Raw genomic sequence first — 13,142 nt, 5'->3', positions numbered from 1 at the left:
CTAGTCAGCGACTAGATTTGAACTCAAGTCTCTTCGTGCAGGCAAGCATTGTAGTGAGCAAATGCCACTGCTACTGAGCTACACAGGCTCAAAAATTCAACTAACGCCTTTTTTTATTATTCCAGTATAGGGAGTTGGTGAGGCCATTTCAGCCCTATCTAACTTTTGGAGACTGAGTAGCCAGTTCAATCTCCACTGGTACCCAATCAGAGATAGCTGACCTATGTCTATCACTAATTATAGGTGGCTACTGATGAAGACACCAGCAAAACAAGTGCTGCCATCTCCTGGTGCCTAACCCTAACATGATATATTGTTGTCTGAAATGATGTTGGTACTACGGGCTATTTTCTTGAGTTTACGGGACGAAAAAATCGAGTTTCCGACCCGCTTGCCCATGCCAGAGATCTGGCACTGGTTCAAAAAATAATTTATTTATTTATTTATTCTTATGGAGTTCCCCCATTCCTCATCCATCCCTTAGGACTGGCTGAGCCCTTCTAATGAGAGGTTAAGTATGTATTTATGACTGTAAATCCATGTGTGTGTGTGTGTTCACGAGCCGGTTTGCCTGCTTTGAGAGACAAAAACTCCAAGATTCCAGGTGAAAAACTCCTCTACCTCTATATGAAATCAGCTAACTCACCTTTAGTCGAAAGAGACCTGATAAAGCTTCCTCATGTCATAAACGTCAACCGAATTCAGGTCTTTCCGACCGAAGGGCTCGTCTATACCGATTGAGCTACGGTGGCTCGTCAAAAACAATGGAGTTCTGCTATCGATTTTTTTGAGTTTACGGGACGAAAAACTCGAGTTTCCGAAAAAAAAAAAACCTTGCTCGTGCAAGAGATTGACTAACTGGAGATCGGAATCGGTCGAAGAAAAGCTTAGAAAAAGTTCCTCCAGTCGGCTACTAGACTTGAACCTAAGTCTATCTTCGGGCTGCCTGGCGCTGAGGATGGTAGCTTCACATCCACTGAGTGACACACCTCCATTAAATCTAATATCTTAATTATGTAAACATTGCAAACTGTACCGGTTTCATAATTAGGCATTAATTTGTATCTGAGGATATTAAAAAAAATTCCTTCTTTCATGTCCTAATATTCTTGGAAAGAAACTTTTGTACTAGATATGTGGAGTAATGTTGTTCGTTTCAAAGCTTAGGAAAATGAATGGGTGCAAAAGTGGAAACTAGCATCGAAGGTTTGTCTTCGCGTTAGCTCTTTATTAGGTTTGAAAGTTTTTCAGGCATTGAAGGTTTATCTTCGCGCTAGCTCTTTATTAGGTTTGAAAATTTCAAGTTTTGAAAAGCAAATTGAATGATGGCTGTGCCATGATAATATATTTTCTCTGACTTAAATTAAGGGGATACCAAATCCCACATAGTTTTAAAACCGAATAAGAAACTCAAAGATCGGAATCAGAGAGTTTCTTGCCGAATATAGTAAACTATAAAGTATCGGCGACACTAGCGTTAGCCAATGCAAGTGATCCTAGTACGTAGTACAATACCGGGCAACTCGTTGCAAAGGTGGGGGAAGTTCAGATCGCTATTCTTAGGTATTTTCCATAATGTAAAAACACATTTCCTAGGAAATGTATGCTGTTATTACATTATGGAGGGAGGTCACTACCCAGACCGATTTCAGCCTTTTTTGAGGCTTCATCAGTGAGTAGCTAGACCTAAGTGACCTCCCTCCATAATGTAATAACAGCATACATTTCCTAGGAAATGTGTTTTTACATTATGGAAAATACCTAAGAATAGCGATCTGAACTTCCCCCACCTTTGCAACGAGTTTCCCGGTATAGTACTACGCACTAGGATCACTTGCATTGGCTAACGCTAGTGTCGCCGATACTTTATAGTTTACTGTATTCGGCAAGAAACTCTCTGATTCCGATCTTTGAGTTTCTTATTCGGTTTTAAAACTATGTGAGATTTGGTATCCCCTTAATTTAAGTAATGTTTTCATTGCCGAAATGAAGCTTATTAGCTCTTTATACTTAAGTATATTTTCTCTGATTTAATCATAAAGAAAATAAAAATGTCGAAATACGTAATTAGAAGCAGCGCACCTAGCAGTAGGGTTTAGAAATAGTATTTACATTTGTCATGCATTGCATCATTTGAATCATGGCACAGGTGTTTAGTAAGGAAGCGGTAAAAAATTCTGTGATTGTAGGTGCTTCTGTAGTCTTTTTTTATTGGGTTTCTTCAGTTAAACTTAGAAGAGCTCGTAAAAGGTGAAGTAGCAGAGTATATATTTATTACACTATATGAAATTTAAATAAAATTGGATTGATGAATTATTATCAGTATAATGAGCACAACTCTGTGTTGAAAACGCTATGCAAGGAATTGAAGTCTTTGTTTTTCATTTAGACGGAAGTAAGTGAGGGTGATTAATATCGCTTGTTGCATTCGAATATTGTACGAACTGCCATATCGCATTTAGTTTTTCATTATGTGTCACCATATTTATGGCATCTGAATGACATTTATAAGAACGACTAAACTGTGGCTTACGTTTGAAAAAGACCAGTTAATTTTTGTCATTACGAGTGGACTGAGTGGCGTAGCTGTGGAGGGGGGTTGGTCAGCTCCGGGCGGCAGTTTGAACTTTACCCTATACGTCGTTTGGACTTTTTGTAGTATTTTTGGTGTGTATTGAGAAGGGCGGCAAACTCAGGGATCACCCCGGGCGGCAAAAGCTCTAACAACGCCACTGAGTGGACTTTTTCAGTTGAAGGTGTGTTGGCCAATCTCATACTGATCTAGCAGTTTTTTTTTTTTTTTTTTTTTTTTTTTTTTTTTTTTTTTTTTTTTAAAGTCGGATTTTATATCTTGCATGCAAAGCGATTCGGCAAGAGAACACGCGCTTTTAATGGACAGTAACCGTTAGTAGGCGGTAGCTGTAGTATGCTGTGGAGTAACCTCCCGTGATGAGTCCGAAATCCAAGGAGATGTTACGCAATAACAATCATTTTATTTCATATAAATATAGAATATACAGCATACCATATTTATTCGAATTTACTTATTAAGTAAATGTTTAAAAACCAACTATGAAATCTTTTGCATGTAACTGTTTTTATTCATTTCTTTGATTAAGAACCGGGGAAAAACATTAATTAGCAAGAGTATTGGAGGTACAATAAATTCCATCAGGATGTTTCCTATATGGAACAGGAAACATCTGATGAAGCTTTTTTTTTTTTTTTTTTGTGCTATATTTGTCACTGACATCACTCAAGTTAGGAGTGGAGAAAACCAAATATGGATGCAGAACTTGATCTTTAATGGTGTTATATCCCATTGCATTGCATGTCTGCATTTGTGTTACATGATATCTTTAATTCCATCCCTAGAAGTTACATAAGGAAGTGGGTGAGCAAGTGAATGAGAAGTATGTTATTTAATATGTTGAATAGGAATATGAAATGCATTCAACAACTTACTCAAGGACTGAATTACTTGCAAACTTTTAGATTGCAACTCTGCCAATGTTATCTAATGGATCCTTTTGAACTAACTAAACTCAAGCCCTCTCTTCTATTCTCTTCTGTGTAGCCACCATAGCACAGTTGGAAGAATAGCAGAACATTGCACCTTTCGATTGGAAAAGACCTGGGTTTGATTTTGTCATGAGGAGGGGAATCCTTATATGGGCTTTTTCAGTTGAAGGTGAGTTAGCTGATGTCATACGGTGGTATCTGGGATTTTTCTCCTGAAACTCTGGTTTTTTATCCTGCGTATAGCCTTCAGAACATGCAATTTACAGACGAAAAATGCTGTTGTTGGTGATGATGGGCAATAGATGGCTTGGATAGTAGTAGTGACGTAGTTGGAGAATTAAGTAGTAGTGGAGAGGATGAGACGTGTTTAGTAGAGTAGTGTGCCCTCCCACAATGAGTCCTTGGACTCCCTGGAGGCGTCACATAATAATAATAATAATTCCCAGCCAGATACATGGATTACCCAGAATTCGAAACGTGAACTACCTTGCTGACCCAAACACTTTGTTAAAATCTTTAATCCCCTTTTACTGGCCATATGTCGCTTACCAAAAAAAAAAAAAAAAAAAAAAAAAATCGACTCATTTCAGAATTTAGTTTTTAAGGTGCTGATATCATGGCCTGTTTTGATATCACTTCTTTCATCAGCATGACCTTTTCTGAAGCCTTAGCATTACTTAAAAATGTTTTCTCCTGTTTACATTACTAATCACTTCAGTTGTGCCATTAATGGTTATTTGACATGGAAACACTACAAATGGATTGAGGGTACAGCAATGGGCTTTCCCCACTTAGCCAATTTTTATATGAAGATTTTGAAAAATGTGCTCTTGATACCACCATTTGTAAATCTTCTGTCTGCCTGAGATACATTAATAATATCCCAAAGGGAAAAAAGTTAAATAAGCTGGGAGTAAAGGGACAAATGAAAAGTTTATGCATGAAAACTGGAAGAAGGCACTGTGGAGGTAGCAGACAATGAATGCTGGTAATATTCAGTTGCTGAAGAGTACAGAGAGCAGGCCAGGAAGGTGTCTTGATTGGTAAAGACAATAAAAGTGCAATATAAGGAGAAATTAGCTGCTCAGGCCAAGAAAAATCTTAGTGAGCTCTCTTGATATATGCCAAATAGAAGAATGATTGACTGAAAGGATTTTCATCCTCATGAATGCAACATTGTGAGAATTTTGAATGTAGAAGGGTATGATGGAGTAGGGATTGGTAGTGAGTGAACAAGAGGTATTTGAAGAAGGATTGTGTCACTTCACAAAGGGGGAGATAAGGCAGGCTACAAATTATAGGTCAATCTATTTATCTGGGGTTGTTGTTAAGGTGTTAGAGACATAAATGTTGGTGAGGACTATGATTAAGTTGACAATAACAGTATTCCCTGTGATGGTCAGCATGAGTTTGCTAAAGGGAGATCACATTTCAGCAATCTGCTTTTTTGGATTTTTCAAAGCCGTTGATAATTTTTGCCACATAGTAATCTGGTAACTAGATTAAATTGGATGGGCTTGGATAAGAGGCTAGTGAGTTGGATAGCTGATATTGGGTGTTATGTGGAAGTGGTATCCCAAAAGAGGATGGTCATTAGCAGAGTGCTGCAGGATTCTGTTTTGGGGTTATTGTTTAGCTTGTATGTTAATGATATTAGAATAGCTTAACTAGACATGTAGCTGTTTACAGATGGTGTAACGTTGGGAAAAACTATGAGCAGGTGTGGAATAGAATAGGGAGGAATAGAGCAGATGTGGCCATTCATAGGAGGATTTTAGTAGATTGCATAAGTGGAGCTATCAGTTTATTGTTGCAGAGTGTAAGGTCTTGAAATTTGTTAGGCAAGAATGGAATGCAGAGTGTACAATTAATTGGGAACTTTTGAAGGAGGTTGAAAATATAGATCTTGGGAGTGTTGGTGGAGAGACTTAAGTTTAGAGGTCACAAATACTGAAGTTGTGAGAGCATCATAATGTGTTGGTAATGATTAAAAGGACCTTGGCATGTAGAAGCAAAGGGGTTAGGGTTCTCTGTTATACAGCCTGTGATAAGATATGGATTCCTGTGTAGGCATCGGGTTTTTAAGGGGACTAGGATGTCTTGGGGTTCAGAGAAGATCAACTAACGTGGTGTCACATCTATGGAATGTGGATATGATGACAAATTGAGGGATTGCCACCATTTGAAGAGCTATGTGAATAGAAGGTGAGGGGATATGATTGAGATGTACAGTTGATGGGTTATTATCAGATTAATGTACAGGTTTTTCATAGAGCCAAGGAGATAAAGGTAGAATGTATAATGAAAGTGTGAGAAAGGAGCAAGTTCTTTGCATGCAGAGTGGTTGGCAAGAGGAATGCTTTACTTGTGAGTGTGGAAACTGTGATAGTATGGTTTGATGATTTTTTTTTTTTTTTTTTTTGGTGGCCTCCCAATGAATCTTTACTCCTTGGAGGCCCGATGTTAATAATTAGTTCTCCATTTGTCCCATAGCTGATGCTCATTCCTCAACAGCCAGTACTCTAGAATCAAGTTCACTACAGAAAAAGAAAATAATAATAGTCTGTCTCTAGACTTTAATTGTACATCTTTCTAACAGTACATATCTGTTTTCAGAAAAATATCCCCCACAAGTAGAACCGTTTACTTTCCTTCCAAATCCCCTTTCCAGTAATACAGTATTATGAAAATTCTTCTGAACAGAGCCATCAACCTCTTTTTCCAACCAGGTTTTCCTTATAGCTGAACTTTTAATCATAGCAACTTATGTATTTCCAGTATGCTCACAAAATTAACAAAATATTTGTACCTCTTTACGGTGCTCTCAAGATAAAATTACAATAATACTATTACTATTCCCAATATCCATTGACACCTCAGAAAAAAAATAGCAGTAACTTTAATAAAGAAATAATCTGCATACTACATTCATGTATGTACAATGTTCATTATTCTTATAACTTGTATTATGAACAAACTAGAAGAATATTTGTCTTGAACATAAGAAATATCTACTGCCACAATTATGGTTAAGTGTAGCAGAGTATACCTTGGCCACCTGGGGAAAACAAACTTGTTCATCATGTACTAAATACAAATGTGAGACTTATTTTATTATCGTTATTATTTTTATTAAATATGGTTGTGCCAACTTTTCCAAGACATGAGGAATGTTAATTCTTAGTGCCTGCCTACTAACATTCATAGAGGGATACTATTTTAGGGCTTCAGACTTTGTCTAATCTCTTCCACTTTTTCTATTTTGTGGTGTGTGTGCAAATTTTTGTTATATTGCCGATGTCTCTGTGACATGTCAATATTGGAATTATTACGTCTTCTTTAGTTCATTCTTCATACTGTTATCATTACATTAAACCATAATGAGCTTCATCCAACAAGCCTAAATCAACCATAAAATGCATTGTGCGAGATTGTGGTGAGATGAGTTTGAGTGGTATAATGCTGTCTAAATCAAACCTATAGTTTTAACATCAGTTTTAACAGTTCCCACAAATTAGCATTAAGAGTTTTGCCTTTCATTCTCTCTTCCCCCAGTACATTTAAGGTATGAATATCAGTTATCAACTTAAAGCTATCAAGGAACTGTCATGCCTTAGTCTATGAATTTTTGTGCTAATAAAAATGCATTCTGTATTTTTGTGCATTATGTAGTCTAGGAGTTATCTTTTAACTACCAGAAACCATCACCCCCCCCTTCCCATTTTCATCGTTATCAAATTCTTGATTTGTACCCTCAAGGGGTGTACAGGATATTGTTACAGTAATCGTTCAGTTATCTTCAATTACTAGGTGGTAGGTGACCTTCACCTGGGGTGAAATACCACTACCTATCTTTTTGTAGGCCTGAAGTGGCATATGCCATGTTTGGTTTCCAGAGCAGGAATTCTGGTCACCCCCACTTCTGTGCAATGTTTATTATTATTTTTTATGTGGAGCCCATATACGAAAGGTTGGTTGATCAACCTATAGTACATTCGTACTGTGTATGGGTAGCGGGTTGGGAAAGGAGGAACTCATTTGCATTTGATTTGAATGACTGTTTATTGTATTCCTTGGGGAACATAGCAGGAGGTTGATTATTCCACAGTACAGCAGTTGTGCAGGGATGAAGGAGGTGGAGGAAAAGAGACTTGTTCTGTGGATGATGCCCTTCAAGGTCATACCAGACATACTTAGACCCTTACTCTCCATTTCGTGGATATATCAATTAAAATGATGGTGCTTCAGACCTGTTGCCAGTTAGTGCATGGGCCCAAACCTGTCAGTAACAAGTCAGGATGATTTCTAATGAACTTGTACATAATTCCACAGCCACATACTTTGCCAGATTGTGTATGGAGGGAGTCTGAGTGGTATGTGGGAGGCACTGAAGAGGCCACATAATGGCAAGGAGACTGGTCACTCTGTATGGATGTCATATTCAAAAGTATCTATTCTCACTGCATGTCCCCATTGTTCTCCCACATAAACTACAATAAAACACACTCAATGCAATCAATCACTACATACAAACTATGCCAGAATCTCTTCATTGAGAATGCACTTTCATTGTTCTCCCACATAAACTACTTCCAATAAAAAAAAAAAAAAAAATATATATATATATATATATTTATACACACACACACACACACACACACACACACACACACACACACACACACACACACACTCAATGCGATCAATCACTACATACAAACTATGCCAGAATCTCTTCATTAAGAATGCACTTGCACATTCCCCTTCACTAACATTTGTGGCATTAACACAACATAAATGACATTCATAATCACTTAGTCATCCAGACAAGATCTCTTATTCTTAGCTTCTACAAAATAGCATCTACATCCACTCTTTGCCATTCCATTTGAGACAAGAATGGCACCTGTGTCTTTATGAGATCAGACATTGCATGACAGAGAGTGGCTAACTTAGAAGCCCCTGCTTTTGACATCCTCTGGCTCAAGGTTTCCTGACATTATTTAGTAATATTCATTTCTGCATTTACTGTTCTCCAAACTCTCATAACTATTTAGACCTCTTCACATTCCTTTCCATAAAACTCGACAGCCTGCAATCCAAATAGTGGGATTATCCTCCTTTGCAACCTCAACATCCATAATTCCAGTTGACTTCCCTTTTCCAATATCACTGACTAAGCTGCACAAGAGGCATAAATCTTTGCCATAAACAATGACCTAACACAAATTGTTTATCTAACTACATGAATTCTTGATAACTCTCTCTTTTCAATACTCTAGATTTCTTTTTAATCAGTTCTTCTAGATACACTGTGGAGGTCACTTCCCCTCTCTTTACAACTCAGACCAATCTTGTGCATGTCTCTCACAGAACACCCTTCCTCAAACCACTGTTGACCTTGCATCCTCTGGCACTACAAAGGTGCCAAATGGGATTACCTCCAGGACCTCTACTCCTCCTTTCCTTGGATTGACTTGCTTCAGCTTGCCTGACCCTAACACCTGTTTTGAATGAACTGCAGAAATTATCCTCGTTGCCGTAAAAGTCTTCATCCCCCATTCTATCCAAAATCCTTGTCTACTTTCCAAGTCCTGGTTCAACAGAAAGTGTATCAAAGCCATCGAATAAAAAAAATTCTGCTTGCTGCAGGTGTCTTGCATCACACTCAGCCTATACAAAAATCATACAACAGATGAAACAGTCATCAGCGATTTAAATTGATTTCATAATGACCAACTGGAGGAAACTTTCTTTCTGTTTAAATGGAAGCTTTGCATTTGGTCCATGCTGTTGGATGCAACTTCTACTCATCGCCACCTCCACACCTCTCTCATCCTGATTGCACCACTGTTACTTCATCCAAAGATTAAGCTAATCTCATAGCATTGCTCTTTTCCTTGAACTCCTGTATTGATAACCAGGAAAATCACCTCTCCTCATACTATAATATGAGCACTGTATGCTTCCTATAGTTTTTCTATAAAAAAGACATCAGAAAATTACTGAATAACATGGACACTAGGAAGTCTCCTGGTTCTGATGGTGTGTATATATATATATATATATATTATATATGCTACCACTAAAGCTCGAAAGCCGTTAATGTGCACATTACCTAGCTAATCTGCAGACTAACTGATTTGCTCCGTTAACGTGCGGAATCAAGAGTTTTCTGCATTTTACCCAGGTAATGTGCACATTAACGGCTTCCCCATCGTTAAAGTTCACAAGTTTGTTTCTCTCATTTCCTTTCCCTACTCCTTCCCCCCCTCTCCCTCCACTTTTAGTTTGGTTTCGCCAGTGTCATATGTTTTGCAAATTCATTTCCTTAATTGTAATAATATTTTAAACCGTTTGATTCTTTGTATTATAGTTTTTTAATTGATTGATGATTGATTCTATCAACTAATTTGGTGATTGTTTGATTGTATTAACTTGATTCTTTAGATATCGAAAAATAAATAAATAACATTATGTTAATTTAGGCGTACAGAAACGTTGCTGTTGTTCCAGCAAAGATCTTATTTTCACTTTAACAAGTGCCTAGTAGGTAATGTGCAGATTATCTAGGTAATTTGAGAAATGAAACAATTTTTGGCACTTTAACGGATCACCCTAGTTAATCTGCACAATACCTAGATAATCTGTAGAATAACTGATTTCTGCACTTTTCTGAAACATTGTTCAATCACCATCACCTCGATGCTCTCCAAAATAATGGAGAAAGTCATCAACAGCCAACTTCTCTACTTAGAGGTCCACCAGTTAATCAGCAACTACCATTTCAGATTCTGTGATTCGAGGTCTACAACTGACTTCTTAGCTTACATCACCCACCACTGTGCTATGAAAAGGTTTGGAGAAACTTGTGCTGTCACTCTAGACATTTGCAGAGCTGTTGATCAAGTCTGGCATCGAGGCCCACTAACAAACTGCTATCCTTCGGTCTACCTGCCACCGTGTGTAATTGGATTGTCAACTTCCTTTCTGGTTATTGACTTCATGTCATGGTTAATGGCTCCCTCTCTTCAAGCTTCACCGCTGATACAGGAGTACCTTAGAACCCTGTCCTGTCACCTACTCTTGTTCCTTACATAAATGATCTATTCATTTTACAAACTTCAGTGCACAGACATCCCAAGTGTCAAGATCATCTTCAGTGAGTGCATACATTAAACATTGATCTGTGTATTATCCTTCAGTGGAGCAAGAACAATCTGGTGATGTTCAATGTCACGAAAATAGCCTTGCCTCTTCTCTTGCAAAAGTGATCTCACTCATATTCCTTTATCCTCAGTAATAATACACAAATCACCAGACAAGTTTGGATCTCTCTCTCTTCTTGGACTAATATTTATCTCCAATCTCCCCTGGCACAAAAACATCACATCAAAGCTCCCTCAGCATCCAAAATACAAAGCATTCTCTTTTGTTAAAGATCCTTTTTTACATGTAACTAACTTTTAATGTTATACCAATCCCAAATCAATTGCTCTTTAAAATACTGCTCACATGTTTGGTGTGGAGCACCTAAAATTTCTCTAAAAATTCCTTGATGTAATCCAGATGAGAAAAATTTGGCTCATAGATGACCCTCCCCCCTTACAGATTAACTTCAACTTCTTTCTCATAGATGCAGTGTTTTGGTTCTGTGTTTATTCTGTAGGTATTTCAGTAGCCATTGCTCCACTGAACTGCAACCATCTTTATTCCACTTTGTGTTGTACCCAGTGGCGAGCTATAAGGGGCTCGCGGAGGCTTGCGCAAGCCCTTTGTTAAATTTTTCTCAAATTTGCGAGCCCCTTGTTCTTCTTGTTTAATAATCTTGTAGAACTAGAAAATACCACCGTGGAATGTATACATGCTACTATAATTGCTACTTTAAATTCATATGGATTTTCTGATAACTATATAAAAAATCATTTCATTGCATTTTGTTCTGATAGTCTAGTGTAATATTAGGAAACAAATTAGGTGTTGCAATCAAACTTCTACAAAAATTTCCCAACGTTGTGATTTGGCATTGTGTTCATCGTTTACACTTAGCATTAGATGACTCGATAAAAAACATTAAAGAAATAAATCATTTTGAAATATTTATGGATAAATTATATGCTTTTTATCATCAATCACCAAGAAATCAACGAGAATTAAATACAATTGCAAAAGACCTTGATATCGAAATTTTAAAGCTCGGCCATCTGTTTGGACCACGATGGGCAGCTTGCAGTTTATACGTGGCTCTTGCTTTGTGGAGAAATTACCCAGCTTTATGCAAGCATTTTGCATCGAATGATAAATATAAGGGCTTTTTAAACCGATTTCTCAATTTGGAATTTTTAAAAGATCTAGCATTAATAATTGATATCCTACAGGAATTATCATATCTGTCAGAAGCTCTACAAAGTCACAATATAAGTATTATAAGGGCTAAGTTAGCCGTTTGTTTTTTTTTTTGCTTGACAATGTGAGCCCTTTGTTAAAATTTCCATAACTTACCACTGGTTGTACCTGTTGATACAAGAGCAGCAGCTGCCCAGCACCCATTCACTGTGCAACTGCACAAACACACTGAACCTGCTTTTCCTTTTCTGCTTTTATCTACCTCAGTCCTCTGGAATTGCCTTTCCAACAAGTATTTCCTAACAACTTGCAGCTCTTCAGAAAATGTCCAACTTCTGAGTTCTCACTCGCACCTTAGACAGGGCACTGATGTGCTTATAGATCCCTAGATCTCTCTCTCTCGTGTATGGGGGGGAGAAGGTAACCGTAGCCAGAGAGCAATTTGCCTGTTAGATATTGGAAGTTTTTCCATTTGGTTATACTATAAACTAAAGATACCAAGAAATTATATTCTTGGTTTAATCCTTTATCCAAGTGTAAGCACATAGTTTGCACCTGAAGTAATTTCAAGACTGGGCAACTTGCATATAGAAGCTAATGACTTCACATCACTACTAAGGCAAGCACAGTATAAGGATTAAACCAAGAATATAATTTCTTGGTATCTTTAATTTAGTCTAAGCGGTTAGCGTAGTGGCTTTGTGCTTCGCAACCATATGCCTGGGGAAGGAGTGTCCTTGGTTCGATTCCCGTCAACGGCATGAGGAGCTTAATGATCTTCCTCAGCCATATTCAAGTTAGCCGGTCTTTGCCGTGGACAGTAGGGTTTTTTCCGCCAGTTTATATGGGGTTTTTCATCCCGCAAAGCAGGCAAACCGACCCCGTGAATACACGCTTTGACAGACATGGGATACTACTGGGAATGAGGAGCAACCAACCTGTTCCATCGGATTATCGGTTACAGAAGCTTATGCGGTAAAATATGTAGGCCTGCGCAAAAGTGTAACATATGATGACGATGATCTTTAATTTATTTTATAACCAAATGGAAAAACTTCCAATATCTTTCTCTAATCCAGAGTATTTAATGATAAGATGTGACACCTTTTGGCTACTCGTATATGGAAATATGATCCCTGCATTATTTCAACCTTGGTATCATTTCTGGATCTGGCTCCCACTGATGAGACCTCAGTGAAGGTCAAAACTGGTCTTGGTAGTGACACTTCTTATAATGCATTGCGTTATACATGTCTGTAAGGATATGTACTTTG

General features: G+C 37.7%; 1 protein-coding gene across 1 annotated transcript in view; it reads left to right on the top strand.

Moving 5' to 3' along the window:
- Positions 1–2,116: 2,116 nt before the first annotated feature.
- The window catches only part of Abcd3 (ATP binding cassette subfamily D member Pmp70), a 602,827-nt gene continuing 591,801 nt past the window's right edge, over positions 2,117–13,142 (top strand). The window contains exon 1 of the mRNA XM_090414763.1: positions 2,117–2,250. Within this exon, the coding sequence (XP_090270889.1) occupies positions 2,141–2,250 (110 nt within the window). The 5' untranslated portion in view covers positions 2,117–2,140. The remainder of the gene's footprint in view (positions 2,251–13,142) is intronic.

This window comes from Typopeltis vanoorti, chromosome 25, assembly GCF_054136105.1.
Source record: "Typopeltis vanoorti isolate ZY-2024b chromosome 25, IOZ_Tvanoo_1.0, whole genome shotgun sequence".
In the NCBI taxonomy this organism is placed as follows: domain Eukaryota; kingdom Metazoa; phylum Arthropoda; class Arachnida; order Uropygi; family Thelyphonidae; genus Typopeltis; species Typopeltis vanoorti.
Note: the sequence above shows the minus strand (reverse complement) of the source record. Positions and strands in the feature narration are given on the sequence as shown.